The sequence below is a fragment of the Setaria italica genome, chromosome III, assembly GCF_000263155.2.
Source record: "Setaria italica strain Yugu1 chromosome III, Setaria_italica_v2.0, whole genome shotgun sequence".
Taxonomy (NCBI): Eukaryota; Viridiplantae; Streptophyta; class Magnoliopsida; order Poales; family Poaceae; genus Setaria; species Setaria italica.
This window is the reverse complement of record NC_028452.1, coordinates 5,343,432-5,370,282: the sequence shown is the minus strand read 5'-3', so window position 1 is coordinate 5,370,282 and position 26,851 is coordinate 5,343,432. Positions and strand designations below refer to the sequence as shown.

The window sequence follows — 26,851 nt, the reverse complement described above, 5'->3', positions numbered from 1 at the left end:
CTCGTTGCAATTGCAACTAATCAGAACAAAGATACCTTAACAGAAACAGGTTATATCAGAACATGAATGGTAACATTGTTCTCACTGAATCTTGCTTGCACCGGTAATGGACTGTCCATAGTACAGAAAAATCTCCTTCGAATAAAAAAACTGATGCACTAATTCTTAAGGTTACACGAAGGGAAAACAGAGCAAGGGTAAACGGAAATGAAAATGGCATGTCTCCGAGCATTGTTCAAATTTGCAATCACAACCAGGCTCTGTGTACCTCAACAACGAACTGGTAAAAGAATCAAATGTGCTAAAAGATAGCAAGATTTTTCCGTCTTGCAAGTTCCGTCCATTCATTCACCGAGAGAATACAGGTCCATCTAAACCGACCACATTCACATCGGCCAACACCTTACGCGCTCTTTATTTGCTGCATTTAATTCAACAATAATATAAAAGCATGATTAACTTGCAGTAGCGTATGCAACATCCAAGATGCATAATAACAGTTCGAACAGGTATAAACCCATAAGCAGTTTGATACGGTTTTGTTCTACCAACACTTGACTAGGATCTAGTAACTTCTGCATATTGTTACTAAATTGAAATGTTTCCACTAGTTATATTTTTCTGCCTTAGATTGGACACAAAATTATGAAATAGATAAGACCAAAGTAAATGGATATCTTAGTGACAATCCAAAGAAGGGTGATGAGATAATCACACATAAGGAAAAAGGCTTGGTGAAGTTCACCCATATCAATTGAGAGTGAACTATATATGTACATTTTGTCTCACTAGCTGATGAGCAACAAAATGATGATTGAGCTGAGCCAGCCAGTGGGGTTCAATATATTAAGGCTTGGACATAGCGACTGCACTAGTACATAAATACTGAGCTTCTCCTGTGTTGCAGAACTTGAGAAACACACACACACGACACAGGTTTCAGCATAAAGGAACTATTGTTATCCAGGTTTTATCCACCCTTCGCCTAAAAGGATTTAGGTCGTTAGGCCCTAAATAGGTTTAACAAAATATATTTTTGAAAAAAAACTATAGATCAAAATAACCCATAAGAGAGAAGAAAGGTCTATTTTGGAGAAAATTTTCCAATCTGTTAGTCAATGGAACACCTAGTAGTAAAATATAACAAACATACCCTTTTCTCTTCCTCTATCTTAGCCTTCATAAATGAGTAGAGGGCAACACCAGCAATAGCGATGGAAGTGCCAATTCCAGTTTGTGTGGTGATCCTGTTGCCTGCTCAACATTAAGCTCACCGAGTGTTATGTGAAAACACTAGTTGCACAATGGCATAACAATTATGAGGATGTAGGTATTGAACAATCAATCATGAGGAAACATTAAAATTAATTTAATTACCAAAAACGATGATGGAAAAGCCAATGACGAAGACACGTTTCAACACATTGCCAATGGCGTGTGAGAGAGGGGCCACCCGCTCCAATGTGTTTGTAGCAACCTGGATGAGCATGTTTTTTTAGTCAACATAGGATAGATGAATGAAAGGATGCAAAATTATCGTAAAAAATAACACAAGTACACAGAATATTCGGAAATACATGATCTGCTTCCATAGTCTTAAAAAACTACCCCAGCAGGACAGGCCATGCATGCATACAGATTGGTTTGCACTTTCTCCCTAGCTTTTTCCTCAAGAACGATTAATCTATTGTTGTTACGCTTTCCTTTTGCAACAGACAATACATGGAAGCATAGTCATTTGCATTTCAGATATCGAATTAACCCATCACCAATACTACAAAATTTGCGTAACATTGTCCAACACCACTTGGCCAATATTATTCACAGTCCTTGATATTTTATAACCATTGTCCATGTGCTCATGCGTTGCAATGGATCTCCAATAAAACAAAATTTAAGTATGAGTTGATAGAGCCACCGCCTACAAATTTTCATTTTTTTAACTAATCATTAAGATTTATAGAAAACATAGGAGTACAACTGTCTGCAGAGGATATACTCCGTTCAGTGCATAGAAATTCCCCCAGGTGTAGGACTAACCGCCATCACCACCAACACACTCTTTAAAATGGTACGGCAATGCTGATATTATATTTTAACACTTCTACATTTTTTAAAGAGTCATTGTACATGTTAATACTGCAAGAGGATAAATACAATTCATATGACATGACGTTATATACCTGGTTATAAAGGTGATAGAACAAGCCCACCACGAAAAAGTTAGAAATCAACTTTGTTAATCCAACTTTGGCAATTGCATCTTTAAATCCATGCTGCATTAATTGAGGTCCTTCAATCTGCAAGTTGTGAATATAAGAAACAAACATGAAATGTTTAGTTTTCTTGCACAAGAGATTTTAAAAGTAGCTAATGAACTGGAAGATTGTATGCAAGAATCTCACAAACAATGACTGCCTGGACGCCTGCTAACTAACAAACAGCCTGTCGGTATGTGCAAACACATACCAAAATTAATTTGTTACACTAGTAGCCAGTGTTGTAAACCATACTAATGAAATGAATATTCATCTCTAAGGAACAACCTTGATACTGCAAATAATTTGGGTGGTGAGGATCAGAGGATGCCAGTTGTTCAAATTAGGACAATTCAACGAATGTTCTTGTTCCCTCATCATTTTCTCAACTGTTCTTATTCATGTTTTGTTTTCTCTTTCCTTGTATTTTCCTGATTAAATGTGCTACTACAACATTGTCAAAATTAATTGAAGGTCTCATGCTGTGCTTGTGACTAAATAAAAGTTTAATAACTGAAAATTAGGCATTCTAAGGAATAACAAGTATTGTAGAAAAAATATAAGAGACAAACTGCAGAGATATATAATTTAAAATCTAATGTACTAAAAGTAGACTTACAATAATTGCAGGGGGGATGCAGACAAAGAGAGCAATTATTGATATGTACGCATACAAGTTTGTGCTATCCATGTCAGTCTGAAAAAGGAGAACAATAGGAAAGAAGTTAGCGAATAGGACCTGCTAAGCATGTTGAGGGACAAATGAGTGTAAAATGCTATGCCCAAGAGATAAACCATAGCCTTCTTAGAGTAGATGCTCCGGTAGGTGAAGGAAATATTTGAGATCATGGCATTAATGAAGCCAGTCCAATTGAATGAGAGTTCGGTGAGGGATGCTACCGAGACACCTGATAATTTTAAAACAGAATTACAGAAAATAAGTACAAGAGCATAGGAGCTATGAGATATCTTAACTAAACAGATCAGTTCGAAATAGTTATATCTTCTAATCCAAATCTTATAACTACTGGAATCATGAGTCTTCAGGTATGATCCTAATTCCTATTATTTATGATGTGTCCCCAATCATGCCAAGACAGCATTGTAGAACAATAGAAGCATCCTAACTTGTATACAACTCCATCAAAATAAATAACACTCCAGCTGGTGTCTTAAAACCTACGACCAGAACTCTTACACCCCCTAAAAAGAACTCAACAGCACTGGCACATCAACTGTGCAAAATCTACATCGCAGCCCCTTGAACCAGAGGGCTACCAAAAAAAATGCCAGGCTGAACCTTGTCTTGAATACTACAAGAAGTGAGGGTTTAATAGCAGTAAAATGGAGCTGGATGTCCAAGGACAAACTGAGATGAGACTTACCAGTAAAATGGAACTGGTTGTCCAAGGACAAATTGAGTTGCAATATATTACAAGTGAGGGTTTATACAGCTAGCACAAGAAGTGATAAAAGCTGGGATGAGACTTACCGACAACGACTGGAACAAGGGACAGCCAGAGCGGCAATGGAACTGGTTGTCCAAGGACAAACTGAGAAGCAGCCGCATTGAAGAATGGCTCCAGAGCTGTGTTCCAATTTGCAAAACTGAAAATATATTAGAACAAAAAACAGGTGGTAGAGAGGATAATAGCAGTAAAATCAGCATATCATAGACGCACCTTTAATAGTGTGGGCAAATGATACAGCTACAGCAGCAAAGGACACAGTGCTAGTTACATGGCCGATGGCATGGCAAACAGCAACTGGAACAAGCTGCTTCAGAAGCGTTGAGTTGACCGGCTGTAGAAGTACAATTTATATTGGTTTATCAGTTCCTTTCAGAAAAAGATGCCACTGACATAAAAGAATAGCTATGGATATGAAAAAATTGGTGATTAATAGACACAGAACATTTTGAAAACACTTGATAATATACAGTCTGGATAATTTATCTTAAGTTAATAATTCTTAAGACATTCACATCAGAGCTACTTAATAACTGACAGGCACAACATCAGATTCAAGCACATCATGTATAAGAACAGGTTCACTGATCCAAATATAATGCATCTGATAGTTCCCTGTGTCATATGTTTGAGTCAATTGACCTGTCTAGGGTTCAGTATAAACGTCAAATCAGAAGGATCATATATGCACCTGACAATAAGTAATATGATCCAACATTAAATAAAAGAAGTTATGTTTATATGCACGCCCTGCTCAAAAATGTCATTGAAAACCGTGAACTGTGAATGCGCACCGTGCTTGTAAATGTCATTGAAAATACTAAACAGCGAGCTAGAGAGGTAGTTATCTAATAAGAAAAAGAAAAAAGGCAGGAAGATGGGGACAGTACCGCACGCTTTGGGAAACCGAAGCTCCAGCCAATAAGGCAGTATAGGACTCCAATAAAAAGATGGCTCACCGACACAAAGCTACAACAATAGGTATAAGTTTTATGCATTATTATGGCAACTGCTGCCAGCAGGAAAGACACAATGTGCCCTTGTACGTACTATGGATAGGGGAAGTAATCAAAGATCTTCTTGTTGAGGATGTTAAATATTACATTCAGGAAATACCTGCAAAGTTTGACCACAAAGTGACAATTAAAACTACTACTGAAAGTAACTTTTTCATGATGTTTCAAGTAGTGAGATTGGCGATTCAGGTAAGTGAACATACCACAAGAAGAAGAAGAAACCTGTGACAAGAGTTGGGTATCTCTCTGCAAATCCCTGGGGCTTTGCTTCTCTGTAATAGAAAATTCCTATTACTAACAACAATAACATGATTTTTCTTAACCGCACTGCTGTGCGCTCCAGGTATCAACAAAGGTTGAAATTTCACAACAAAAATATAGATCATTCATTCTTTTTACATGGGATCTTAATATTGGCTCAGAAGTCCTGCCCTATAGTGCATACACGCTACAGATAACATGCAAGTTAAACATTTTTCCTCAGTGAAACTTCTACCATTAGGAAACTTCCACATTATCAGTATTTTTATTGTTGGAACATGAGGATGTAGTTTACATTTTGTAAGCATTTCTATTTTTAGGGAACTATACATTAGAGAATAGAGATGCAGTGCAATAAACAATCATGAGTACTACTAATCTATGTGATAGCCCAAATTTTGAGACCTGCTTTGAATACTCAAAGGGCTTCCTTGTAATCACACAAAACTTTGGAGGTGCAATGGCTGAATGGCACACCCTTGCCCCCAGTGTAGCTCCCTCCACCACTGAAATAAATAGTACGCAGCACTGCAGCCATTTCCAAGCGAACTGCACTCGATGGGTTCTTACAAAATTTCTGCATTTTAGGCTCATCCTCTGCTGTAATACAAGCCTACAAGATTTAAAGTGGGCTACCGCATAATAATGGTCAATGGAGCAATATGCACTGTGCGGATATTACAGCTCCGTCAGCTACTGAAGGCGCTAAGTGGTCAGGAGCTAACACTCAACTTCTGGAAGCTTCCACGAACACAGATCAACCAAAACTCTGCAGCAAACCCCACAGAGTGCTGCTTGGACAAATCACAAATGCAAGGTACGGCGCGCGGACGCAGCTGGCAGGCCACTCACCCGGCGGAACCCGAGGAGGCGGCAGGCGGCGCCGCGCGGAGGAACTGCCGCCTCGCTGGACCGGAGAGGGTTACGGAGGAAGAGGTGAGCACCGGAGCCGGACGGAGCTGCCTTCCGCAGGCGAGGCGAGCGCCATCGGGGGCGTAGGCGGCCGCGAGAGAAGAGAAAACGCCGCGGCGCCGGCGCTGGGGCACAGAAGCGGCGGCGCCGCCGCCGGGGAGCGTTCCGAGCGCCGCCATTTGGGTTTGCGGGGAAGTGCGGCGCGGCGGAGGGGGAGACGACGAGGGAGGGAGGGAGGGTTCGGGGCAGTGCGGGATGCGAGCGCGCGGGGGACAATAAGAGTGAGAGTGGGGGCCCAAGAAGCTGCCGGCCTACAAACAAGAGACAGACCGTCGCTTTCCGAGTTGGGCCAGGTGCGCGTACCTACAAACTACAAAGTGGGCCATCGATGTTTGTCAGCTTTTTGACATAGGGTACATTGGTTTGGACTGGACTTTTGAAAAGAAAGTGGCCGGTGGACATTTTGTTCGTATTCGGTTGGACAGGGCGTAGCATCGGCTGCCTTCTGCTCTACCGCCGGCGCCCCTGCTGACCCAAGGAAGCTCACCGGCATGCCGCGTCCACCGTCCCCAAGCCACCTCCTCAGTCCTCCCCCGCTGATCCTCTCTACACACATGGCACACCCACCCTCTTCTTCCCCGCAGCTCCCTCTCCTCCGAAGTCCGAACCCAACCATGGCTGAACCTCGCCTGCATCCATGGCCGCCCGTAGTCCTCCCCCTTCCATGCCCTAATCCTCGTTGAGAACTCTCAAAACGGATTCCCCATCGTCTCCTCACTCTCCCAGTGCTCCTCCTGTCCCGGTTGGTGGCCGGAATCCTCGCGCCGGTGAAGCTCCAGCGGCGCCGGCGGCGCCCCTGCTTTGCCCAGAAGTTGACGCTGAGGATAAGGCAAAGGGCAAAACGGGCTTGGAAAACGGGAAAAAAAAAAGGAAAGTGACAAAGGGGGAGGAAATCATCTGAATCAAAAGAGGTTATGAACAGTGAGGCGTGCGAATTTAATGTCAAATATCGAAATTCCTTGCTAATTGGTGTGCTTGTTTTCTTTTGCTGTTGTTCGACGTCTCGTGGCAGTGAAATCTGATCACTGCACTGTCCTTTTCTAATATTTTATTGCTCGTAATAAAAAGGAACGTGAACAAATAATATTCAAATAATGCCAAAATATAATAGGTTACATTTTCAATATCCTTTTAGCACTAATTTGATTTTTTTATTTGAAATGAAATAGTTACGAATTTTAATTAATCATAAAAAAATTAATTTTGTAAAAAATGCAAAACCGCTCTTGAAACCACCCAAAGAGTTAAAATTGTCCGGTTTTAACAATTGGATGGTCCTTACCGCCGCTGCTATAGTTGGAAGGTGAAAATAGAATTTTTTCTTTTTCCTTTTGCATAACAGAACTCCGGATGTAATGTTGGCTTAATTTTTCTAATAACATACTCCCCTCCCAAATTACATGCTATGTATATGATTTTTCTTAGATACGTTACGTTTAAATATATTATAAAAATTTTATATTTATAAAAATTAAAATAACTTACAATTTAAATGGGGGAGTATCTTTGACATTGGCTTAATTTTTCTAATGCTGGGAACCGGTTAAGGCCAAATTACACTGGGAGTGCAATATTATTTCCAGAAAAAAAAAAAGCAGCCCAACAAGCACTGGAGAGAAAGTAGATCCAGTTGCGGGAGTCGCCATCCTCCCGAAACATCCTGCAAATCATTCATCGTCGCCCCGAGCGCCTCCTCGCTCGACTTTTTTTTCCTTCTCCCGTTGACCTCCCGTGCCCTTCCTATCTCGTGGCCTTTCTTTCCTGCCGACGACGACTCGCCGACGCCGAGCGGCGCAGCCCTTCGCCAGATCTTCATCCAGCCCTTCTCGCCCGCGACGAGCATCCAACAGGTACGCTCGCCCCTTCCCTTCCCTTGCCTTCTTGCTGTGCAAAACCGAGCACCCCAAATGTAAGCTATCTGTATTCGGATCTGATCCATTTACAAAGTGCATACATGTATTGTACCAACTAGGTTCGTTATTTTGCAAAGAGAATGGCCCCCTGTTACCCTGAGCATGACTGCATGAGCGACTAGTCTGGAATTCCTGGTTGGATTTTTCACATTTGTAGTTAGCAACTTCGCTTCTTAGTTCGAGACTTCGAGTTTAGGCATCTATTGCTGTCATTTTACTGATTTTTTTCCGTAGCTAGGGACAAGTTGACCAAACTATAACAGAACTAGGATTTAAGGGCTCTATCAAAGAATTAATGTGGAAGAGAATCGTGCATGTCAGACACTCAGACCTCTAAAAAAACGTGTAGTTTCTCATAGATTGCTAGCCAAAATCTATATTTTTTTTATATAAGGCACCTTATATACGTAGTTCTGCAATAGTTTGATTTATCCATCTGAAGTCTGCTTGAGATGTACTATGGCTAATTCAGTCCATATCTAGTCTTTCTTTATGGAATGAGCACCAGAATTGAACTATCCAGTCCATTCCAATGTGGTCCCAAACCTAAATTCAAATGGATTCATGTGCCGCAGTTCACACTGCCGTAGCCATGATGTAAGATGTCGAAACATTTATTGTGTTCAAACTTCCATTAGTTCAGAAATAAACAAAGTTCTTGAGGGAGTGAGCATATTGCTTGTTCAACCTTTAATTGGATTGAATCCAATTGGCCCCAAATCTGCCCAAGAGGGATGGAGGAGAGTCCCACCTGTTGCTTGGAATTTTTGTGGTCCAGTATACTTTCTTTTAAGTTGTTTTATTTACTCTGTTTCATCATACGGTAGATGGAATCACGCTCTGTAGGATTTAAACCTATGCCATTGGGTTTTGGAGACCCTCATTCTATCTGAACTGAGAGCTTTTTCAAAACAAAAGTAGAATGCTTTTCTACTCCTAATGTGTCCCGTGTACATATAGTATCCACAAATTCAAGTTATACCCACATTATCATTTGTGTTGTAGGTGGTTGATAACCTGCATTCCTTGTGGCAAGGAAAAGGAATTGGAAATGCATTCTTTCAGCATTACTTTTGTTTTCAAATTGTTGGGTTAGCCAACCAATGCAGGAATTGTTATGGTTGTCTTGTTCCTTTTACCTGACTAATAGCACTTTTGAGCAGGCAATGCTCTGATGAAGACAGAGATCGAGGAGGTAAGCATTGGAGGGTTCTGGAGTGAGGAAGACAAAGCCCTCTGTGCTTCTGTTCTGGGCTCGGATGCCTACACGTATCTTACAAAATGTGGTGGTGCCATATCTGAAGGTCTTGTAGCAGCATCTGTGTTGGCAGATCTGCAAAATAAACTTCAGAACCTGGTTGAGGCTGATGGTCAGAGCCTTCATTGGAACTATGCCATCTTCTGGCAACTTGCACGCACAAAGTCTGGTGCCGTTGTTCTTGGCTGGGGTGATGGATCCTGCCGTGAACCCCATGATGGTGAGATTGGTTTTGCTACTTCTGTTGGTGCTGGTGATGCATCTTCAGTGACTAGACAGAAGATACGGAAGCGGGTGCTGCAGAGGCTGCACACAGCATTTGCTGGGGCTGATGAGGAGGATTATGCTCCTGGAATTGACCAGGTCACTGACACAGAGATATTCTTTCTAGCATCTATGTATTTTTCATTTCCACGTCATGTTGGTGGTCCTGGGAAAGTGTTTGCTGCAGGCAGACCCCTTTGGATTCCAAACAATGAGCTCAAGGTTTCCCCAGCAAATTATTGTTACCGGGGTTTCCTTGCAAATGCAGCGGGGCTTAAGACTATTGTGCTTGTGCCATTCAAAGCCGGTGTACTCGAGGTAGGCTCAACCCAGAATGTACCTGAGAGTGCTGAAGCTCTGCAAACTATAAGGTCCTTGTTTCTTGGGACGTACAGTACCAGGGCAGCCATTGAGAAGCATGAGGAGAATACTTCTGTCCAAATGTCACCAGGTTCAACAAAGATTTTTGGGAAGGATTTGAATATCAGCCAACCTTCAGCCACCGAAGGAGCTGACCCATCAAAGGTGGATGGAGGCTCAAGGGATGAACAGAAGAGCAGTGGTGGTGACAACATGTTGCTACCCAATCTCCGGAAAGGTCTGCAGAATTTCACATGGAGTCAGGCTCGAGGCCTAAATTCTCATCAGCAGAAGTTTGGCAATGGTATCTTAGTTGTGACAAGTGAGGCTGCACATCGCAGCAATGGATCTACTCCTGTCACTGGAGTGAGCCCATTTCAGCTTCAGAAGCCAGAGCAGATCTTGACCCAACCACCACCTCAGCCCCGGGGACCAATGCAAATAGATTTTCGTGTAGGGTCCAGTTCCAAGTTTGGTGTTTTGATTTCACAAAAAGCAATGTTGGATGGGGAAAATGGTGGTATTGACGGCCTTTTTAAGGAGGAAAGAGAGGACCGACAGCCAAGGAAAAGGGAAAGGAAGCCAACGAACAGGAGGGAGGAGCAACCACTTAGCCATGTTGAGGCTGAGCGCCAAAGGAGGGAAAAGCTCAACAAGCGGTTCTGTGCACTGAGAGCCATTGTGCCCAACATCTCAAAAATGGACAAAGCATCCATTCTGGAAGATGCTGTAACACATATAACTGATCTCAAGAAGAAGCTGGAGAAGATGGAAGCAGAGCGTGAGAAGCTCTTGGAGTGTGGCAAGGTAGATGCCAGTGAGCAAACAACTAGGCCTGAAGTAGACATCCAGGTGGTGCATGGTGAGATTCTTGTTCAAGTAGTGTCACCGATTGATAACCATCCAATAAAGAAGGTCCTTCAAGCATTTGAAGAGGCAGAAGTCAAAGTAGGTGAATCAAAGGTCACAGCCAACAATGGTACAGTTGTGCATTCCTTTGTTATCAAGTCCCCTGGCTCTGAACAGCATACACGAAACAAATTGGTGGCCTCTATTTCTAATGTAACTAGATCCGTGTAGAATTAAATGACAACTTGATATTTTAGACAGATCATTTTTGCTGGCTGTGAATTGGTAACTACTATGACACCTATTGGTATCTGATGATCGGTATAGGTGGTATATCAACATATAGAGCTCAGATCCTTACATATAAAGACAAATCTGTAAGTACAACTCACCATTGTAAAATGTGTAACTGTTTGTTCACGTGATTCATCAATTGTTTGTCTTATGGGAGACTGATCGGAGTGCTGTTGAAATGGGGAAGAATGCTCTTACTTTTGAAAGAGAAAACATTTTGACAGTACTGACATATGTATCATTCAATTCGACCAACTTGATCATATTATTATATGATGTTTGGATGGAGACCTTTGTTGTCAACACTATCGTATGCCATATTTTGATGTGCTTTGTGTTGGCACCTATTTTTGTGTAACGAAACCACTGTCTTTGAATCCTTTCTCATCAGTCACCAGGAAGCTTTTGATACTACTATGGCTCACTAGTCCTTGCTGTTAATGAACTGTGCATCATGCTTCAACAAGCTCACTCCGACAACACGTATCACCGTTCAAACAGACCAACCATCAACCCAATTCTTGTTTTTGTTGTTTGTGGTAAGGCTGATCATTACTCAAGTGAACTATACTAGAAATATCATGAATGCATATTTCTGGGAATCAGGTGAAAACTCAGAACTGGACCGAGTCTTCTATTCTTTTCGGGAAGAAGGTTACTCATTCCATTAAATACCAGATTAAAGCTGTCTTCTCGGTCCGAGAATTCGACGCTCCCTCAAACCATTTAGGCCATCCTTTGCTCATTATCCAACGAGACATGCCCCAGTTTATGTCACGAAGACAAGTGACCGTGAACCATTAGCTGCTGCACAGCCAGGCAGTGACCAGGAGCGGCACAAGCACAACACCGGGACGGGTAGGAGCAAAGGCTCAGCACGAGAGAGGACACAACGCCAAAGGGTCATGTGGCCAGCCATGGAGAACCACAAGCAAAAGCCAAATGCAAAAGACATGGCGATTGGAATCGGCAGGAGGAATAGAGCAGCTTGACACAGACATATTTGATGAGCCGGACGTGGGTAATGTCGGTGACGAATATACTTTCCTATATCGAGTAAAAGCAACATAAACGGTTGGCCAATAAGTTCGAATATTTTAATAATTTATTTTGTTTTATTTAGGTTTTGAAATTTTAAAATCTTTTGAATTTCCTAAAAATATCTTATTAAAGTTATTTTTCCCTTTGTACCTTTTGGATTTTATTAGAATATTTTAAGAGAATTTTTATAATGGTTGTAAAAAAATTTTGACATTGAAAAAGTTTTCACGCCTTATTGCCTTATATGCCATCCCAGACCCATATGGAGGTATGAAATCATTTATTGATCATATTTAAGATTTTTAACTTTTACCGTTCAATTGCTACTCGAATACCAAATGAAAACGAACTGAGCTTAGCTTAACCAGTAATATTTCTTTGTAGTAGATTATGTCCATTCGAATTCAGCCCTCGATTTAGCATGGACACTTGTATTTTTTTTAACCACACTATTTTTTCAATGGTAGGTGATGTATTTATCAATAGCAAGAGGCTTATGGTGATTTCGTTCATGTCGGGATTTGCCCATTGCCCGACTCAGCCCCTTTAAGATGATCGTAGGAATAGAATTGTATACATATATTCGTAAGAATGAGTGTGTGCATACGTACACGTGAGCTTCCGTGTCTATATTTCGAAAAAAAATACCAAACAAAATAAGGTAACATTTTCAACCTTGCAAGCTAGCAGCGGGAGGAAGGGAGAGAAAAAAAATGCTACTGCCGAAACGACGTGGTGTCCTCAGTGCTAGAGCGGTAGAGCCTAGAGGTATCCCGTACCCTCTTCCTCTCCTTTCCCCAAACTATCCCTGCCTTTTTCTCTCTCAGTATTGCGCTTTTTCTCTCTCGATCCGATCCATAGTGGCTAAGTCTCAGTTCATCGCCGGCGACTGCGGCGCTCGGCGAGCGGCGGCGACTTCATCTGCGCTTCGCCGGCGAAGATCACCCACTAGGTACGCCTTCCCTTCCCTTGCTGCTGTGCTGAACCGAGCATCCTAATTCGGATCTGACCCAGTTATTAGTATATACACATGTATCATACCCACTAACTTCGATTTTTGGCAAAAAATTATTGGGCGTACACGACCGTGCCCTGTGCTGGGCCAGCCAGGGCTTTATTTTTTCGTCTTTGCCGTTGTTGTTTAAAGTTATCGTGTTGATTTGAGCAATACATCGTTTCTGCGGCTCAATGTGCAGGAGGCACGACGAGAATCATGGATACGGTGATCTACAGAGACGACAGCGATTTCCAAGAAAGCGCCCCGCCGTATGGAGATGCAATGAACTCTGAAGCAAGCAATGTAGAGATTCTCACTAGAGTTGAGCTTGACCTTGCATTCGCCTCTGAGAAATTGCTAAATTTGGAGATGCTGGTCATGGAAATAGCTCGTCGAGCCACCGACTTTGAGCCTCCTACATTTGAAGATGAATCTATTTCGTCCGAGACTGCGGAGAGTGCTTTTGAATTGGACATCTTGTATGGCATTCTTGATGCAGAAGTCAAGGAGTTAGTCAACTTGATTAGTTCTCTTCAAGCTGATATTAGAGGTATAGAGCATAGGGTTTATGAAGAAGAGTCTGGAGGCAAGGTCAAAGCTAAACTGGATGCTGCTACGATGACCTTGAAGCAGATGCAAGAGCTAATTGCTGATATTAGGAACGAGTCTGCAAAGTTTGAGAAAGCCATACAGTTTATTCATGAGACGGAAGGTAAATACTCACTTCTCCATCGGTTGTATAAGAATCAAATTTATCCTCCTCTAACTGCATGTGTACAGGGGTTGAAGGTGTTGGAAGTGAAAATGGCCATCTGCCATATCAAACTGGCATGCAGACAGAAGATCAACACAGAAACGTTTTGCATATGTTAGAACAATCCATAGCAAGTGAGCTAGATCTTGAAAAGAAGCTTTCCGATTCAAAATCTGTCATAGAAGATCTCAAGCTGAAGCTCCATCACCAGGAAAAGGAAATATATTTCCTGGAGGAATCAACTGAAACAGTTTCAGGTAGAATGTTTGAAGCAGAAAATGCTTCTGAGCTACTGTTTGGAACTTCAAAGGAACTTGCAAATAGGCTTAATACCATGCAGTTCCATATAAGCGCGCAAAAATGTAGGGAAGATGATCTAAAGTCAAAATTAGAACAAAGTTTGACAAAACTATCTTTTCTGGAAAATAGCCCAGAGAAGGTGGAAGAAGATAGCAACAAAGCTGGAGCTGAAGTAATATCGCTGCAGTATAGACTCCAGGAATTAGAAAAACAGTTGAACGAATCCAATTCCCAACTGCAATCCGCAATGGAATCAGAAGAAACAAGCCAGGAGGAGAAAAATGCATTGCACTCCGAGTTGAGCACATTGGAAAATACAATTAAGAATCTCAAAGGTGACGTCTCTCGAGCAGAATGCAGAGCACAGAATGCTGAAATAAGGTGTATGCAGCTAACTCAAGCTAATATAGAGCTTAATGAGGAGCTAAGTGCTCTGAAAAGTGAAAAGTCAGATAAAGCAAACCTTTTGGAGAAGAAACTTAAAGAGTCAAATACCCAATTGGAGCATGCAAAGGCAGCAGTTGATGCCATTGTTGAACAGCAGGGTATGCTGAAATCAACGATGTCTGATATGGAAAATATGATCGAAGATCTGAAGGGCAAAGTTTCAAAGGCTGAATCTAGAGCTGGGAGTGCTGAATCGAAGTGCACACTGTTGACAGACACAAATTTAGAACTTAGTGAAGAGCTAGCATTTGTAAGAGGTCGAGTAGAAAATCTAGAGAACTTGCTACGCGAAGCCAATCATGCAAAGGTGTCCACTGCCAAGGACATTGGTATCAGAACTAAAATCATTACTGATTTGGTCAGAAAACTGGCACTGGAAAGAGAACGACTTCATCTTCAGGTATATGCACGCATATATTTCCAGAAAAAAATTGCAAGTATCATATTCATTGTTGTTTCTGTATAAAATCTATACATCATGGTAATGTAGACATGTAATTTAGTACCATATTTCCAGAAGAAAATTGCAAGTATCATATTCATTGTTGTTTCTGTATAAACATCTGTACATCGTGTAGTGTAGTTTAGTATCCATATAATGCATACTTGATTCAGAAGAATTCTTGTTTTGGAGCGTTTGAGTTCTGCGCCCTAGACACTGTATGGGTTTGTCTTTTGGATTCCAAATTTAGAGGTTAGTAGTATGGATGCAGAAACCATATAGTCACTAGCAAGGCAAGCATTTTGCTTAGAACTGCATTTTGTATGCTATGCAGAAACCATATTTGGACAGAACTGTATATATATCTTTAGGAGTGTTTGATTCTCTTGTTAGCAGATGCCTATATGGGGTTGAAGACAATATTATGGATTGCACTCATGTGACTTAGAGATTGGTTGATACATGTTGACCAAGCTGCTGCATATTTGGATCAACAAGACATGATACCCAAATTATCAATTTGATATCACTTTGTTTGCTTTGTGTTGTAGAATCTTGAGATATAAAGCTGGCTCACTATTGTATACCTTATTTTCTGTGAGTACTGAAGTATTGATAAATACCTTGGTTCGTTCCAAGGATATTTTCAACTCGATTTTCTCAGTTTATGGTTAATATTAGTTTACTTTGGTACATACAGTGGATAAGTTTCACAAGGTGAGGGAAAAAAGAAACAAAAAGAGGGAGACTCACACACAAACAAAAGTTACGTATGTGCCAGGAAAAATAAGGACACACGACCTAGTACCTAAACAACTCGATCAAGGCAGCAAAGCCCTCAGCCCTTTTGCTCCTACAGTGCACCATAGGCTAGCCTTGTCTATTCACGCATGACAAGTTGCACACTTGGGGAGGCTCCATTAGAGAGGCAGTCATTAAGTGTTACAAATCCAAAAAGATCTAGGATCACTAGTGAATTGAAAACTTTCGATCTCAAGTTTGTCCAGGGCCCTTTCTGCCTCTTGCCACCAGACTTTGATCTCATCATCTTGCTCAGCAAGGCCTCCAATAGTCCAGTTTTCTGCAGCCATGTGATTGTGTGAACTACACCTGTCTTGCAAATACACAGCCAGCCAGAAGGCAAGTAATCGTTTCTTCTTCTTGGTCACATAGCAGGTACAACTTGGGGTGTGGACACCTGCAGCATGCCAATCTTTCTGCCGTCCACCACCTGTTATGGATGGCGAGCCATATGAAAATTTGGACCATGGAGAAGCCCATGACTTCTGGATGTGCTCCCAGGGCTCAAACTTAACATTACCAACAAAGAACATCTTATATGCCGGCTTTATAGAAAAGTCACCAGATGCTTCAGCTAAAATACTGTGGGAATCATGTTCTACCTAGTGTCTTAACTCTTAAGGAACCAGTTTTGTTCAAGTAGTTAATTTGGTTAGTTTTAGCAATAGCTTGCCAGTTCTCTATTCGCTATTGAGCGTGTTATATACCATAGATATAGTTTGTTACGATACTAATACAGCCCATATGCCGATACTGTTTCTTAGTCATATCTATTCGAAACAGGTTTTGTGATCTAGACTATGTATTTTGAAACTATTTTGCATGATTATGAATATAGTTGGGTTAATATGTTGTTTTCTCCCTTCCTAATGGTTGCAGATTGCTACGTTAACAAAGAAGAACAAGATATTGGCCCAGAAGTACAAAGAGCGTGTTAATGTTAGCTCACAAATGAGCAAAAAGGCTACTGCCAAAGCCAAACATACTGAACTTCAGTCCACTGAAAAAGCTGAGGAAATATTTCCAGATTCTTCGTCATCACAAACTGAGGTGACTTGTTGCTATGTCTCATATCTTGCTCCAAGTAGATTTGGCAAGTTATTAGGGCCTGTTTACTTCAAGACCTAGCAAACCTGCCTGGTGCAGTGAGCGCTCCCAGGCGTCCGATTTTGGATGCCTGTGGCTGGCGTCGCTGCCTGGCCGGCAAGCTGCCTGGCAGGCAGGAACTAATCAAGCCCTAATTTATTTGGTATGGCCTGGGATTGGCTTGAGTTCGAGTACAGCTGAAGCAGAGTTGGGCTTTGGACATCTAGGTTATGCTTCCTTAGTACTTGTTCTAGACGAAGTCACACTGTTATTTACAGAATACAGTCTGGAGTATTGGTTTAAATATATATATTCACCCCATGCATCAAATGTTCTTTAACATTTATTCTGCTAAACCAATGGAGATTTGCAATCTTTTCTTTGTCTTTTATCTGTTCCATTATGCATATAATTGTAGTAGTTCAAAAAACATTTTTTCCCCTTTCAGACATATGCCATTGCTGCCAGAGTGATTAATTGTTTGTAATTTGTCCTTCAGAAGAAACCAGACATATTTAAAATGAGTTGTGTTTATATTCTTCCTACCATTAGCACCTTTGCACCATATTATACATGCATTATTACACATGCATAGTTGTTGCTTATCCATCTGATTTTCAGAGTGTAAAACATTAGTCTTAGGAAAAAGTCACATGCCATTGTGATTGTAAATGCAGCTTTGACTTGCTAACGCATGTGCATCTTGGATCCCTTTTGCCACTTCTTGCATTGTAGCTTTCTGCATTTGGTTGGCCTTCAGAGTTGCTGAAACTCTTCACCTGTGTCAGGAATATAACTTGTTTCCATGTTGTATCTAGGCGGAGAAACCAGCAGATCTTCTGTACAAGGATGAAGTTAAGGCGCACACTCCAGCAGAGGATGACTCCTCCTCAGATGATGCTCATGAGACAGTGCGAACCATAGAGCCATCACTTCTGAACCGGAAATATATTTTTGTGTCATTTCTGGTCTTGTTGGTCGCTGCTGTTGTGTTCTTGCTCCACGAAGATGGCAGCACAGCATGATCGTCTAATTTTGTGCTGACACGATCTTTGCTCCCTTTTTGATGGTCTTTGTAGTTTGTTTCCGTTGAATTGAGCAATTTTGAGTGTTGTACATGTTGTAGAGTTTGTGCTGGCGCCTTGCATTTTTACTGCTGCTTTGTGGAGGAAAAGAATGTTAGTGACGAGGTATATTTTGTAACTAGTATTTACTACCCTGGCATTTGTTTCTTGCCTAACTGTAGATGGAAACGTATTACTCCGTTTAATCTTCTGCTTGGGCAGTAATTACTGCTAGCAAAACCGGAATGTAAACACTGGAACTATATTGTTTGGTTATCGTCCGAGGGAACTATATTCTGTTTGTCGAATACATTATCATCGTTCGACATCTTCTAATCTCAAGATGCAAGTCTGTGCAAATATTTTCCTGGATATGCTCGCTGACCAGTAGTCCCCTTTTTTCTCATAGACAAGATAAATGTGATCATGGAAACAAAGCTCACAGGCTAGGGAATTGAACTCTGTTCATAGTCATATGATTCATGAGCCAGAAAAGGCATAGCGAATACCTGCTGTACACCACGGGGTAGCCTCGAAGCTGATTCTGCAATTAAAAATGCGTTTCGAAAAAGCTTGTTGGATAAAACTCAAGTCTCGTGATGGTCCTCGAAATTTAAGTGTAATTTTTACTATATGTTTATTCTATCAATTTCCTCCGTTTCCCATCAAAATCATTCCTAGCTACATTGTTCCAAATGTATTGTGATTTGTGAACCTTTGCCTCCTCTAAATGTTGAAGCGGTGGATTGAAGAAGGAAAATAAAAAGGGAACTAGTTACAACAGGCGAAATTGGCAAAAGCTGCTGGCAACTTCAATTTGATCTTTTTTTTAAATTCTACCATCTCGCTAGAATTTTGGTTGAAGGATTGAAGCCCCAGCCTGGCAGTTCGGCAATCCTTGTTGCTAGAAAAATAAAGTTAAAAGGAGCAAAAAGCAGCAACAAATAGTATTAACTGAGACCTGCCCGATTTGCGTTCAGATCAGTTCGATTGAGCAGATAGGGGATTACTGTCCTAAACACGTACGGTAAGGAGATATACTTGTGTATAAGGAATCAATCATTGAAGATAAACCAAAGCGTCAGAAAAAAATATTTGTCCCCTCTCTCTTCCTGGATGCTTAAGAGTACAACTTGCAATGCTTAAGAGTACAACTTGTAATTCTTGGCGTCAAGGATGATTTGCCGCAGGCCGCCAATGGAGGAGACGAGCGTCAGCACCACACCGATCACGATGCAGATCTGATCAACACAAAAGCACAGCAACCGGGAACAGTAATGAGAACACGAACGGATTATAAGTTTACAGTAATTCGAATACCATGCAAATTAAGGAAGCATCAACAGTCAGTGGGGTCGAAACTTACAATGTTGATGAACCACGTCAGGCCGTACTTCTTCGGCTTCTTCAGTATTAGCCACATTATGCAAGGAATCTGCAGGTCATATCATGGGAGGCGAAACCGTCTTAGGTTGCTGTCATGATTCATGAAACAAGAGTGCAAGCTCTTACGAAGTATGTGGTTGGCGCGAAGCCGAAGCCGCCGAAGAATCCGAGCAGGCCGTCGAAGAAGGGGAAGGTCATGCCGATCAACATGGTGGCGGCGACGTAGGCGGAGCGGGCGATCAAGCGGAGGAAGAAACCCGGCGCGAACTTGTGCTTCTTGACGAGTAGGGTCTCGATCATGTCGAACATGGGCATGGCGAAGACCTGGTATCCGCCGACGACGTGGACGACGACCATGAGGTTCGCCGCGGCGATGAGCCACCGCGGCTTGTCGAGGGTGATGAGGACGTTGGGGTCGACGGAGCTGCCGAAGGCGTAGTACCCGGCGAAGGCGACGGAGAAGTAGCAGAGCGCGACGATGGCGTACGCCGCCACGACGCCGCGCCACATGGGCCTCTTCGACGGCGTCTCCGGCGTGGACGGGATGGTGGCCTGGATCTCCAGCACCACGTTGTGCGCCGCGTACGCGAAGGACACGGTGCCGAGCGCGCTGAGCATGCCGAACCCCTGCCCCGCCGCCGTGGTCGCCCGGAGCCCGTAGTCGGCGGCCGTGGCGGCGCCGGCGCCCTTGACCGCCGACGTGACGAAGGCGATCATGGAGTAGGCGAGCGACATGACGGCGGCGGCGCCGGAGACGGAGGAGATGGAGTTGAAGTTGGGGAGCTGGGCGAGGAGGAAGTGTGGGGACGCGAAGATCATGATCCAGTAGGTGAGGCGGATGTCGCTGCAGCGGCGGCCCAGGCAGACGAGGTCGTGGAACTTGCGGAGGCATTGGCCGCCGGTGACCATGTAGACGATGTCGGTGCCGGCCATGACGATGATCTGCAGCGGCAGGATGATCCAGAGCCCCAGCCGCGGGCCGAACGCGTGCTGCCCGAGCTCATGGTACCGGTCGAAGCGCTTGCCGGGCACCAGCTCGTGCATCTCCACCAGCTGCCACAGCGTGTACAGCGTGATCACGAACGACATCACGATCGCCGTCGCCCCCAAGCCCCTGCAGTTAGTTAACCATGGTTGCTTATTAGTATCATTAACAATGTGGCGTCCACGATTGTACTAGATGCCTGGATGTATATACATAAAGATGAGATCAGGGAGGTTATTGCATTGGTACCATCCGAGCTGCGACATGGCGAAGGGGAGGCCGAGCACGCCGGCGCCGACCATGGCGGTGACATTGTGGAAGGCGGAGTAGTACCACTTGGCCGTGCGCGAGGAGGTGATGGGGAGCCAGTCGTCGAGGTTGGCGTTCTTGAGCTTCTCCTCCTGCTTGCGTTCCTCGAGCGCCTTCACGAACTCCTCCATCTTGTTCGATCGCCGGCGTTGCTGCGGTCTGATTTGGTTTGATCTGTTGATGAGGTTGGAAGGCGGGTGGCCTACGTGCGGAGCGTATTCATAGGGCCTTCGATCGGGCGGTAGGAGAGACTGGGGTTCATACGACTCGAAGAAAAAAAAAGGTTTCGTGGATATAACGGTTATCCCAATGTTAGGGAAATCGGGGGTTCAAAGGACAAGGATGCATCCCAATGTCAGACACTCCAGCCGTATGTGAAACAAATTCCGTAACAAAAGAAGATTACCGTACATCTAGCCGAGTAGGCACTAGTTGTGTTGGGACTTTTGCAGACACCTTTTTTGGGTACAATAAAGCCATTTGTCAAATATTTATAAACCTTTAATTTTTTATCCGTCAGTGTTCTTAAGAGTTAGGCATTCTTTCATTCTTTGCAAACTCTCAATATCGTCGGGTTTTTCTGAATCTGTTTGTTTTATGACATGAAGTATGTTTTTTAGAAAAAAAAAACTATTTTGCTACCCTCACCTATTCGCTTTATCCGCTTAACTCCCTCAACAAAATTTAGGCTAGATTTACTCCATCAACCATTTTAATTGATCCAATCTACCCTAATGAGATTTGACTTTTGTATTTATCTATATACAGGTTAAGTTTTAAGTTCAAATTCTACAAGGTGATTTATCACATGATGTCCTACGTTAAAATACATTATGAACCTTTCACTATTATTACTTTTCATGCAGTTTTGCAACCTAGGATCAATTTCGTATTAAATGTTCCTAACATATGAAAATAACTATATAAAATTCTTAACATATTTTCTACTTCTACTATGGACCATCATGTTCTCTATCTATTCACAAAATTTGGATTTAAAAATCAACTAGTCGCAATGAAATAAGAAAGACACATCTCATTAAGGGTAGATTGAATCATCTTAAATAGTTTTGGTAGTAAATCAAGCCTAATTTTTGTTGAGGGGTTAGATGGACAAAACAAATATATGAGGTAGTAAAATAGACTTTGTTTCTTTTTTTTAAAAAAAATCCTTTTTACTACTCTCACCTGTTAGCCTACACCCAATTGCCTCCTCACTCTTCCGTATCTACCATGATATGAAACCACGAATAGCTATCGCCATGTGCTTTTTACTTGATCCATGGATCCATCACCTGCCCATCCTCTACCCCCACTGCCTCGCTATTTTCTCAAGGTTGAGGAGAATCTTTTTTTTCTCGAATATGTAGCAGAGCTACATATCTTTTTTATTAAAGGTAAAAAAAATATGGTTTAAGCATTGTGCGTTGGTCAAACAAAAAAAAAGACCAGATGCTAGGTAAAGAATTTATGAGCATTCGAAGTACGTATTAGGCTAGTTTATCAAAGAAAAACATGTGCACGTTACATCACTGAAAGCAACATGTCTTTATTTGTTTCTTGTAATTTGAGTTAATATAAGATGTTAGCTAGAGCACATGAACGACAAAGAAATGAAGGAAAGTGATAGAAACTAGAAACGTCAGAAAAGGAGATGGTCACATGTTTTGGCTTGAGCACCATGTGTCGCGGCTTAACGTGGTCCTATCAGGCTACCACACAGATATATATCAGGTGAAGAAATCTACTCCATAAAGTTGCCAATTGAAAGAGATAGAACAGAATTATTACTTATTTCCAGAACAGAATTTTTTCATGATGGATAATTTGGGTGCAATAACCGATCTGTTTCAGATTCATAGATTGCTTCTGATGAAAGAGAACGAAAACGAGGTAAAACGCAGCCTCTCTCTCATCTCATTCTTTAGATCCTGGATGCTCAAGAGTAGAGCTTGAAGTTCTTGGCGTCAAGGATGATCTGCCGCATGCCTCCGATTGGGGATATGAGCGTCAGGATCACTCCTATCACGATGCACATCTGATCAAACAAAGACACAGCGTTTCAGAACTGTAAGAACACGGACAGATAAATCATCAATCAGTCGATGAAAATTGAACTTACAATGTTGATGGTCCATGAGAGACCGTACTTCTTGGGCTTGCGAAGCATGAGCCAGATGATGCAAGGGATCTGCACATCATGCAACCAGATCAGTGAACCATCTTGTAGATCATCACAAATCATCAACGAAGAAGAGTGAAAAAGGTTGTTGATGCCGTACGTAGTACGTCGTGGGAGCGAATCCGAAGCCGCCGAAGAAGCCGAGAAGGCCGTCGAAGAAGGGGAAGGTCATGCCGATGAACATCGTCGCCGCTGCATTTATACACGTATGATCAATCCAGTCACGGGTCTAGCTGTGGTGAATTAATAGATGCGTTCGTCGTCGATCTCGAATTCTCGAGCAAGAAGTAATAACGACTCACCGACGTAGGCGGATCGGGCGATCAGGCGCAGGCGGACCCCCGGCGTGAACCTGTGCTTCTTGACGAGCACGGTCTCGATCATGTCGAACACGGGCATGGCGTAGACCTGGTAGCTGCCGACGACGTGGACGACGACCATGAGGTTGGCGGCGGCGATGAGCCACCGCGGCCTCTCGAGGGAGATGAGCACGTTGGGCTCCACCGCGTTGCCGAAGGCGTAGTACCCGCCGAAGGCCACGCAGAAGTAGCAGAGCGCGACGATGGCGTACGCCACCACCACGCCGCGCCACATCGGCCTCTTGGACGGCGTCTCCGGCGTCGACGGGATCGTGGCCTGGATCTCCAGCACCACGTTGTGCCCGGCGTACGCGAACGCCACGGCGCCGAGCGCGTTGAGCACGCCGAACACCCGCCCCGTCGCCGTCGACGCCCTGAGCCCGTAGTCGACGGCGGCGGCGGTGCTGGCTCCCTTCACCGTCGACGCGAAGAAGGCGATCATGGAGTAGGTGAGCGACATGACGGCGGCGGCGGCGGAGACGGCGGAGATGGAGTTGAAGTTGGGGAACTGGGAGAGCGGGAAGTGGACGGAGCCGAAGATCATGATCCAGTAGGTGAGGCGGATGTCGGCGCAGCTGCGGCCCTGGCAGACGAGGTCGTGGAACTTGCGGAGGCACTGCCCGCCGGTGACCATGTAGACGATGTCGGTGCCGACCTCCACGATGAGCTGCTGCGGCACGATGATCCAGAGGCCCAGGCGCTTCCCGAACGCGTGCTGCCCGAGCTCGTGGTACCGGTCGAAGCGCTTGCCGGGGACCATCTCGTGCATCTCCACCATCTGCCACAGGGTGTAGAGCGTGATCACGAACGACATCACGATCACCACCGTGCCCAGGCCCCTGCATCCAGTCAATCCATCGATCGTCGTCGGCGTCCATCATTTCTCAATTCTCATCGGACAGAATATATAAAGAAATTAAAACACATAATCAGGGATTCAGAGTTCGTCGTTGCGCTGTTGCCTACCATCCGAGCTGCGACATGGCGAAGGGGAGGCCGAGAACGCCGGCGCCGACCATGGCGGTGACATTGTGGAAGGCGGAGTAGTACCACTTGGCCGTGCGCGACGAGGTGATGGGCAGCCAGTCGTCGAGGTTGACGTTCTTGAGCCTCTCCTCCTGCCTCCTCTCCTTGGCCGTCTCCACGTACTGGTCCATCACGTCCGGCGACGCCGCCGCTGTCGTCATCTCCGCAATCGTTTCCGCCGCCTTGTTCGTCGTCGTCGCCGGGAGGATGCCGGGTCGCGTCGCGGCCGCGCGGCGGCGGCGCCGCCGATGCGTGCGTCGACGATGACGATCGCCGTGCTTGACTCGGCGCGTGCGACGGATCGATCTGTGTGCGAGGAGTGCGTCACAGAGAAGTGTCGGAAGCGGGTGGGCGCCGCGCGGTTTCATGGGGGCATCCGAGACCGCTCGGGCTCGTCATAGATTCCCGAGATTCCGGGTGCTCCGTAGCAGAAAGTCATCACTCAAAAACAGAAAAGGGAGGAGATAAATGCTTGATTGGCTACCGTGGACTAAACTTGAGTCCACCCATTTTGGCCTTTTTTTTTCTCCCCTAAAATGCCAAACAGACTAAATCCTTTAGTACCTATCACATCGGATGTTGGGATACTAATTAGGAGTATTAAATATAGTCTAATTATAAAACTAATTGCACATATGGAGTCTAATTTGCGAGACGAATCTATTAAACCTAATTAGTCCATAATTTGATAATATGGTGCAAAACAGTAACCATTTGCTAATGATGGATTGATTAGGCTTAATAGATTCGTCTCGCGAATTAGTATAGGGATTCTGCAGTTAGTTTTATAATTAGCTCATGTTTAGTCCTCCTAATTAACGTCCGAACATCCAATGTGACCCTCCTAAAGTTTAGCACCTCGTATCCAAACACCCCCTTAGTCCTCTCGTCCAAGAGGGGTGGACTAAAGTGGACTAAAAAGTCTTGGAGACACCCTTGCCCTTCATTTATTGCCTCCTTCCCGCCTGACCCCCTCCGCCGGCCTCCCTCCCTCCCGACCCCACCACCCCCGCCGCCGGCCTCCCTCCTGCTGTGGGACGAGCTCTTTTGCGGATGGATGCTGAAGCGGGGCTCAACGGCGCGCCGCCCGACAGCTACTGCCTCTGGGCGCCTGGGTCGTCGCCGGCGTCCTCGCCCTCACGGCCGCTGCGGAAGAGCGGGTCCACAGGCTCCATCGCGCGGTGGCGCTGCCGTATCGACCTCCACGGCAAGCTCGAGATCCCGCCGGGCTTCGGCCGCGAGGAGGCGGAGCCGAACGCGGGGAAGAGAGGAGGAGGAGGAGGTGGTGGTGGTGGGTGTAGGGATGCGATAAGGAGGAACGGTGGCGTCGAGAGGGATCAGGCGGTGCTCAATGCTTGCCGGAACAGGAACGGCGCGCTCGCAGACGCCGAGGCACGAAAGAAGGTGAAGGAAGCGGAGGCGAAGCGGAAGGCGGAGGAGGCTGAGCCTAGGAGGAAGGAGGAGGAGGAGGATAATATCATCTTTGTTCATCTACTTTAATGGATTTTAGTCCATGAATCCAAATAGGGTAGGGACTAAAGTTTAGTCCATGGATTAAAGGAACCAAACAGGGGTTAAGGGAGATTAATGCCAGCAGATTCTAGCCAGCCCTGATAAAATCAGCGAGTAATTATTATGGTAAATTGCACCGCTTAATAACATGCCGAAATTGCAAATGAGCTGGTATTGGTAAGTAGATATGCTGAAATTCACGCAATAGTACTACACAGACTGCGTGCTGATTCTTTCATCTCGTTTTCATCGTTTCTTTTGACTGGGGGACTTGACGGTATTGTATTGTATCTTCCCCTTTCTTATCTCACGTGCAGGGCAAAGTTTCACTAGGACTTTATTTGGCGGTACACGTTTTGTTGGGTCTCGATCTACTTACGTGAGCCAAGTGTACTGTATACCAGCTGCTTGGGCCTGATGAAATCGTTTTCAAGGTTTCCTTTCACTCAAAGACTTTATGCATTGTTTTTATCAGGACACAATGACTTTATGCAATTGCAATCCATATGTCCCTTTCAATTACTGCATGCGCATGACATTTTCACTAGGACTCTTGGGTGTGACCAGAACCAAGGCAAGACAAGAAGGCTGTATCATTTTCCCACTATCCCGGAATCAGTGCATCACTATTACAGTAAAGCTACCCACACAAACTGGCAGCTATAATCAGGGTACTTTGGTACCAACTCGTATGATGCTTGGAGCGGCTAACCTTGCATTGGCCTGCTACTGTCTATGCACAAGATCCTCACGACGCATAATACGTTGCTTCCGGTTCCAGTGATCATAAAAAAATAATAAGATTACATGGACACTGTGGAGAGAAAGGAACATGAGAATCTTTAACAGCAAGGAATCTACTATCAACATATCTTTGCAAGAATCAAAGATGAGACCGCGACGTGGATTATGGTTGGGGCGAAACATCTGGCCGCTCTACTGGCACGATGCTGATTGATGCTGTCTACAAAGTGTACTTAATTGTTTAGCTCTTTGCTTTTTCTATACTTTTTGATTGTTTATATTTATTCAGTCTGGAACTTTTTTTTTTAATATAATCGGCAGCTCTCCCACCCAGTTTGTTAAAAAAAATGATAAGAAAACTGACGGGTTGGATGGCTAGTCTACTGTCTACACCTGTCCAGAGTCCATATTCCCAAGCGGGAAGATCGATAGCAGACTTTATGACCTGTATAAAATGGGCAAAACGGTCCATCGAAGCAGTTGACAAGCTGAGAAGAACATT

General features: G+C 44.0%; 5 protein-coding genes across 7 annotated transcripts; 2 read left to right on the top strand and 3 right to left on the bottom strand.

The window, feature by feature from the left end:
• Nucleotides 1-53: 53 nt before the first annotated feature.
• LOC101765635 (triose phosphate/phosphate translocator TPT, chloroplastic) lies at nucleotides 54-6,185 on the bottom strand. Its single transcript, XM_004960619.3, has 12 exons — nucleotides 5,857-6,185; nucleotides 4,947-5,015; nucleotides 4,778-4,843; nucleotides 4,618-4,696; nucleotides 3,941-4,061; nucleotides 3,751-3,846; nucleotides 3,054-3,166; nucleotides 2,878-2,955; nucleotides 2,184-2,300; nucleotides 1,378-1,477; nucleotides 1,154-1,254; nucleotides 54-421 (listed from the first exon to the last, which is right to left on the bottom strand). Exons 1-12 carry the CDS (start codon nucleotides 6,093-6,095, stop codon nucleotides 404-406), a joined length of 1,197 nt encoding a protein of 398 aa, XP_004960676.1. The 5' UTR covers nucleotides 6,096-6,185; the 3' UTR covers nucleotides 54-403.
• Nucleotides 6,186-7,623: 1,438 nt separating this feature from the next.
• On the top strand, nucleotides 7,624-11,217 carry LOC101765227 (transcription factor bHLH13). Its single transcript, XM_004960618.2, has 2 exons — nucleotides 7,624-7,826; nucleotides 9,053-11,217. The coding sequence occupies exon 2, from the start codon at nucleotides 9,064-9,066 to the stop codon at nucleotides 10,849-10,851; it is 1,788 nt and encodes a 595-aa protein (XP_004960675.1). The 5' UTR covers nucleotides 7,624-7,826; nucleotides 9,053-9,063; the 3' UTR covers nucleotides 10,852-11,217.
• Nucleotides 11,218-12,703: 1,486 nt separating this feature from the next.
• LOC101764558 (WPP domain-interacting tail-anchored protein 1) lies at nucleotides 12,704-18,170 on the top strand. 3 transcript variants are annotated; one of them, XM_004960616.3, is made up of 5 exons: nucleotides 12,710-12,907; nucleotides 13,152-13,664; nucleotides 13,733-14,853; nucleotides 16,576-16,746; nucleotides 17,601-18,170. In XM_004960616.3, the coding sequence occupies exons 2-5, from the start codon at nucleotides 13,169-13,171 to the stop codon at nucleotides 17,805-17,807; spliced, it is 1,995 nt and encodes a 664-aa protein (XP_004960673.1). In that variant the 5' UTR covers nucleotides 12,710-12,907; nucleotides 13,152-13,168; the 3' UTR covers nucleotides 17,808-18,170. The 3 variants fall into 3 exon arrangements, with proteins under 3 accessions (XP_012700454.1, XP_022681128.1, XP_004960673.1); XM_012845000.3 differs by lacking the exons at nucleotides 16,576-16,746; nucleotides 17,601-18,170 and adding an exon at nucleotides 16,072-16,563 and having other exon boundaries at nucleotides 12,704-12,907; XM_022825393.1 differs by lacking the exons at nucleotides 16,576-16,746; nucleotides 17,601-18,170 and adding an exon at nucleotides 16,069-16,563 and having other exon boundaries at nucleotides 12,704-12,907.
• Nucleotides 18,171-18,951: 781 nt separating this feature from the next.
• LOC101770132 (lysine histidine transporter-like 2) lies at nucleotides 18,952-20,657 on the bottom strand. Its single transcript, XM_004963425.2, has 4 exons — nucleotides 20,467-20,657; nucleotides 19,359-20,346; nucleotides 19,213-19,281; nucleotides 18,952-19,087 (listed from the first exon to the last, which is right to left on the bottom strand). The coding sequence occupies exons 1-4, from the start codon at nucleotides 20,655-20,657 to the stop codon at nucleotides 18,989-18,991; spliced, it is 1,347 nt and encodes a 448-aa protein (XP_004963482.1). The 3' UTR covers nucleotides 18,952-18,988.
• Nucleotides 20,658-22,297: 1,640 nt separating this feature from the next.
• Nucleotides 22,298-24,511, bottom strand: LOC101764152 (lysine histidine transporter 2). The gene is made up of 5 exons (XM_004960615.3): nucleotides 24,034-24,511; nucleotides 23,011-23,906; nucleotides 22,809-22,900; nucleotides 22,649-22,717; nucleotides 22,298-22,564 (listed from the first exon to the last, which is right to left on the bottom strand). Exons 1-5 carry the CDS (start codon nucleotides 24,459-24,461, stop codon nucleotides 22,466-22,468), a joined length of 1,584 nt encoding a protein of 527 aa, XP_004960672.1. The 5' UTR covers nucleotides 24,462-24,511; the 3' UTR covers nucleotides 22,298-22,465.
• Between the last annotated feature and the right edge of the window lie 2,340 nt (nucleotides 24,512-26,851).

What these genes read in the sequence shown, in the direction of transcription:
- LOC101765635 (XM_004960619.3), bottom strand. Translation starts at nt 6,095, where the DNA reads ATGGCGGCGCTCGGAACGCTCCCCGGCGGCGGCGCCGCCGCTTCTGTG. An exon ending in GGTTTCTTCTTCTTCTTGTG is followed by an intron (nt 4,844 to 4,946) that starts GTATGTTCACTT and finishes CAAACTTTGCAG; the next exon opens with GTATTTCCTGAATGTAATAT. An exon ending in CTTTTCCATCATCGTTTTTG is followed by an intron (nt 1,255 to 1,377) that starts GTAATTAAATTA and finishes AATGTTGAGCAG; the next exon opens with GCAACAGGATCACCACACAA.
- LOC101765227 (XM_004960618.2), top strand. Translation starts at nt 9,064, where the DNA reads ATGAAGACAGAGATCGAGGAGGTAAGCATTGGAGGGTTCTGGAGTGAG.
- LOC101764558 (XM_004960616.3), top strand. Translation starts at nt 13,169, where the DNA reads ATGGATACGGTGATCTACAGAGACGACAGCGATTTCCAAGAAAGCGCC. An exon ending in GAGAACGACTTCATCTTCAG is followed by an intron (nt 14,854 to 16,575) that starts GTATATGCACGC and finishes TAATGGTTGCAG; the next exon opens with ATTGCTACGTTAACAAAGAA. An exon ending in CTTCGTCATCACAAACTGAG is followed by an intron (nt 16,747 to 17,600) that starts GTGACTTGTTGC and finishes TGTTGTATCTAG; the next exon opens with GCGGAGAAACCAGCAGATCT.
- LOC101770132 (XM_004963425.2), bottom strand. Translation starts at nt 20,657, where the DNA reads ATGGAGGAGTTCGTGAAGGCGCTCGAGGAACGCAAGCAGGAGGAGAAG. An exon ending in TCGCGCCAACCACATACTTC is followed by an intron (nt 19,282 to 19,358) that starts GTAAGAGCTTGC and finishes TATGACCTGCAG; the next exon opens with ATTCCTTGCATAATGTGGCT. An exon ending in TGACGTGGTTCATCAACATT is followed by an intron (nt 19,088 to 19,212) that starts GTAAGTTTCGAC and finishes TGTGTTGATCAG; the next exon opens with ATCTGCATCGTGATCGGTGT.
- LOC101764152 (XM_004960615.3), bottom strand. Translation starts at nt 24,461, where the DNA reads ATGAAACCGCGCGGCGCCCACCCGCTTCCGACACTTCTCTGTGACGCA. An exon ending in CGCCCGATCCGCCTACGTCG is followed by an intron (nt 22,901 to 23,010) that starts GTGAGTCGTTAT and finishes GTATAAATGCAG; the next exon opens with CGGCGACGATGTTCATCGGC. An exon ending in TCTCATGGACCATCAACATT is followed by an intron (nt 22,565 to 22,648) that starts GTAAGTTCAATT and finishes TTGTTTGATCAG; the next exon opens with ATGTGCATCGTGATAGGAGT.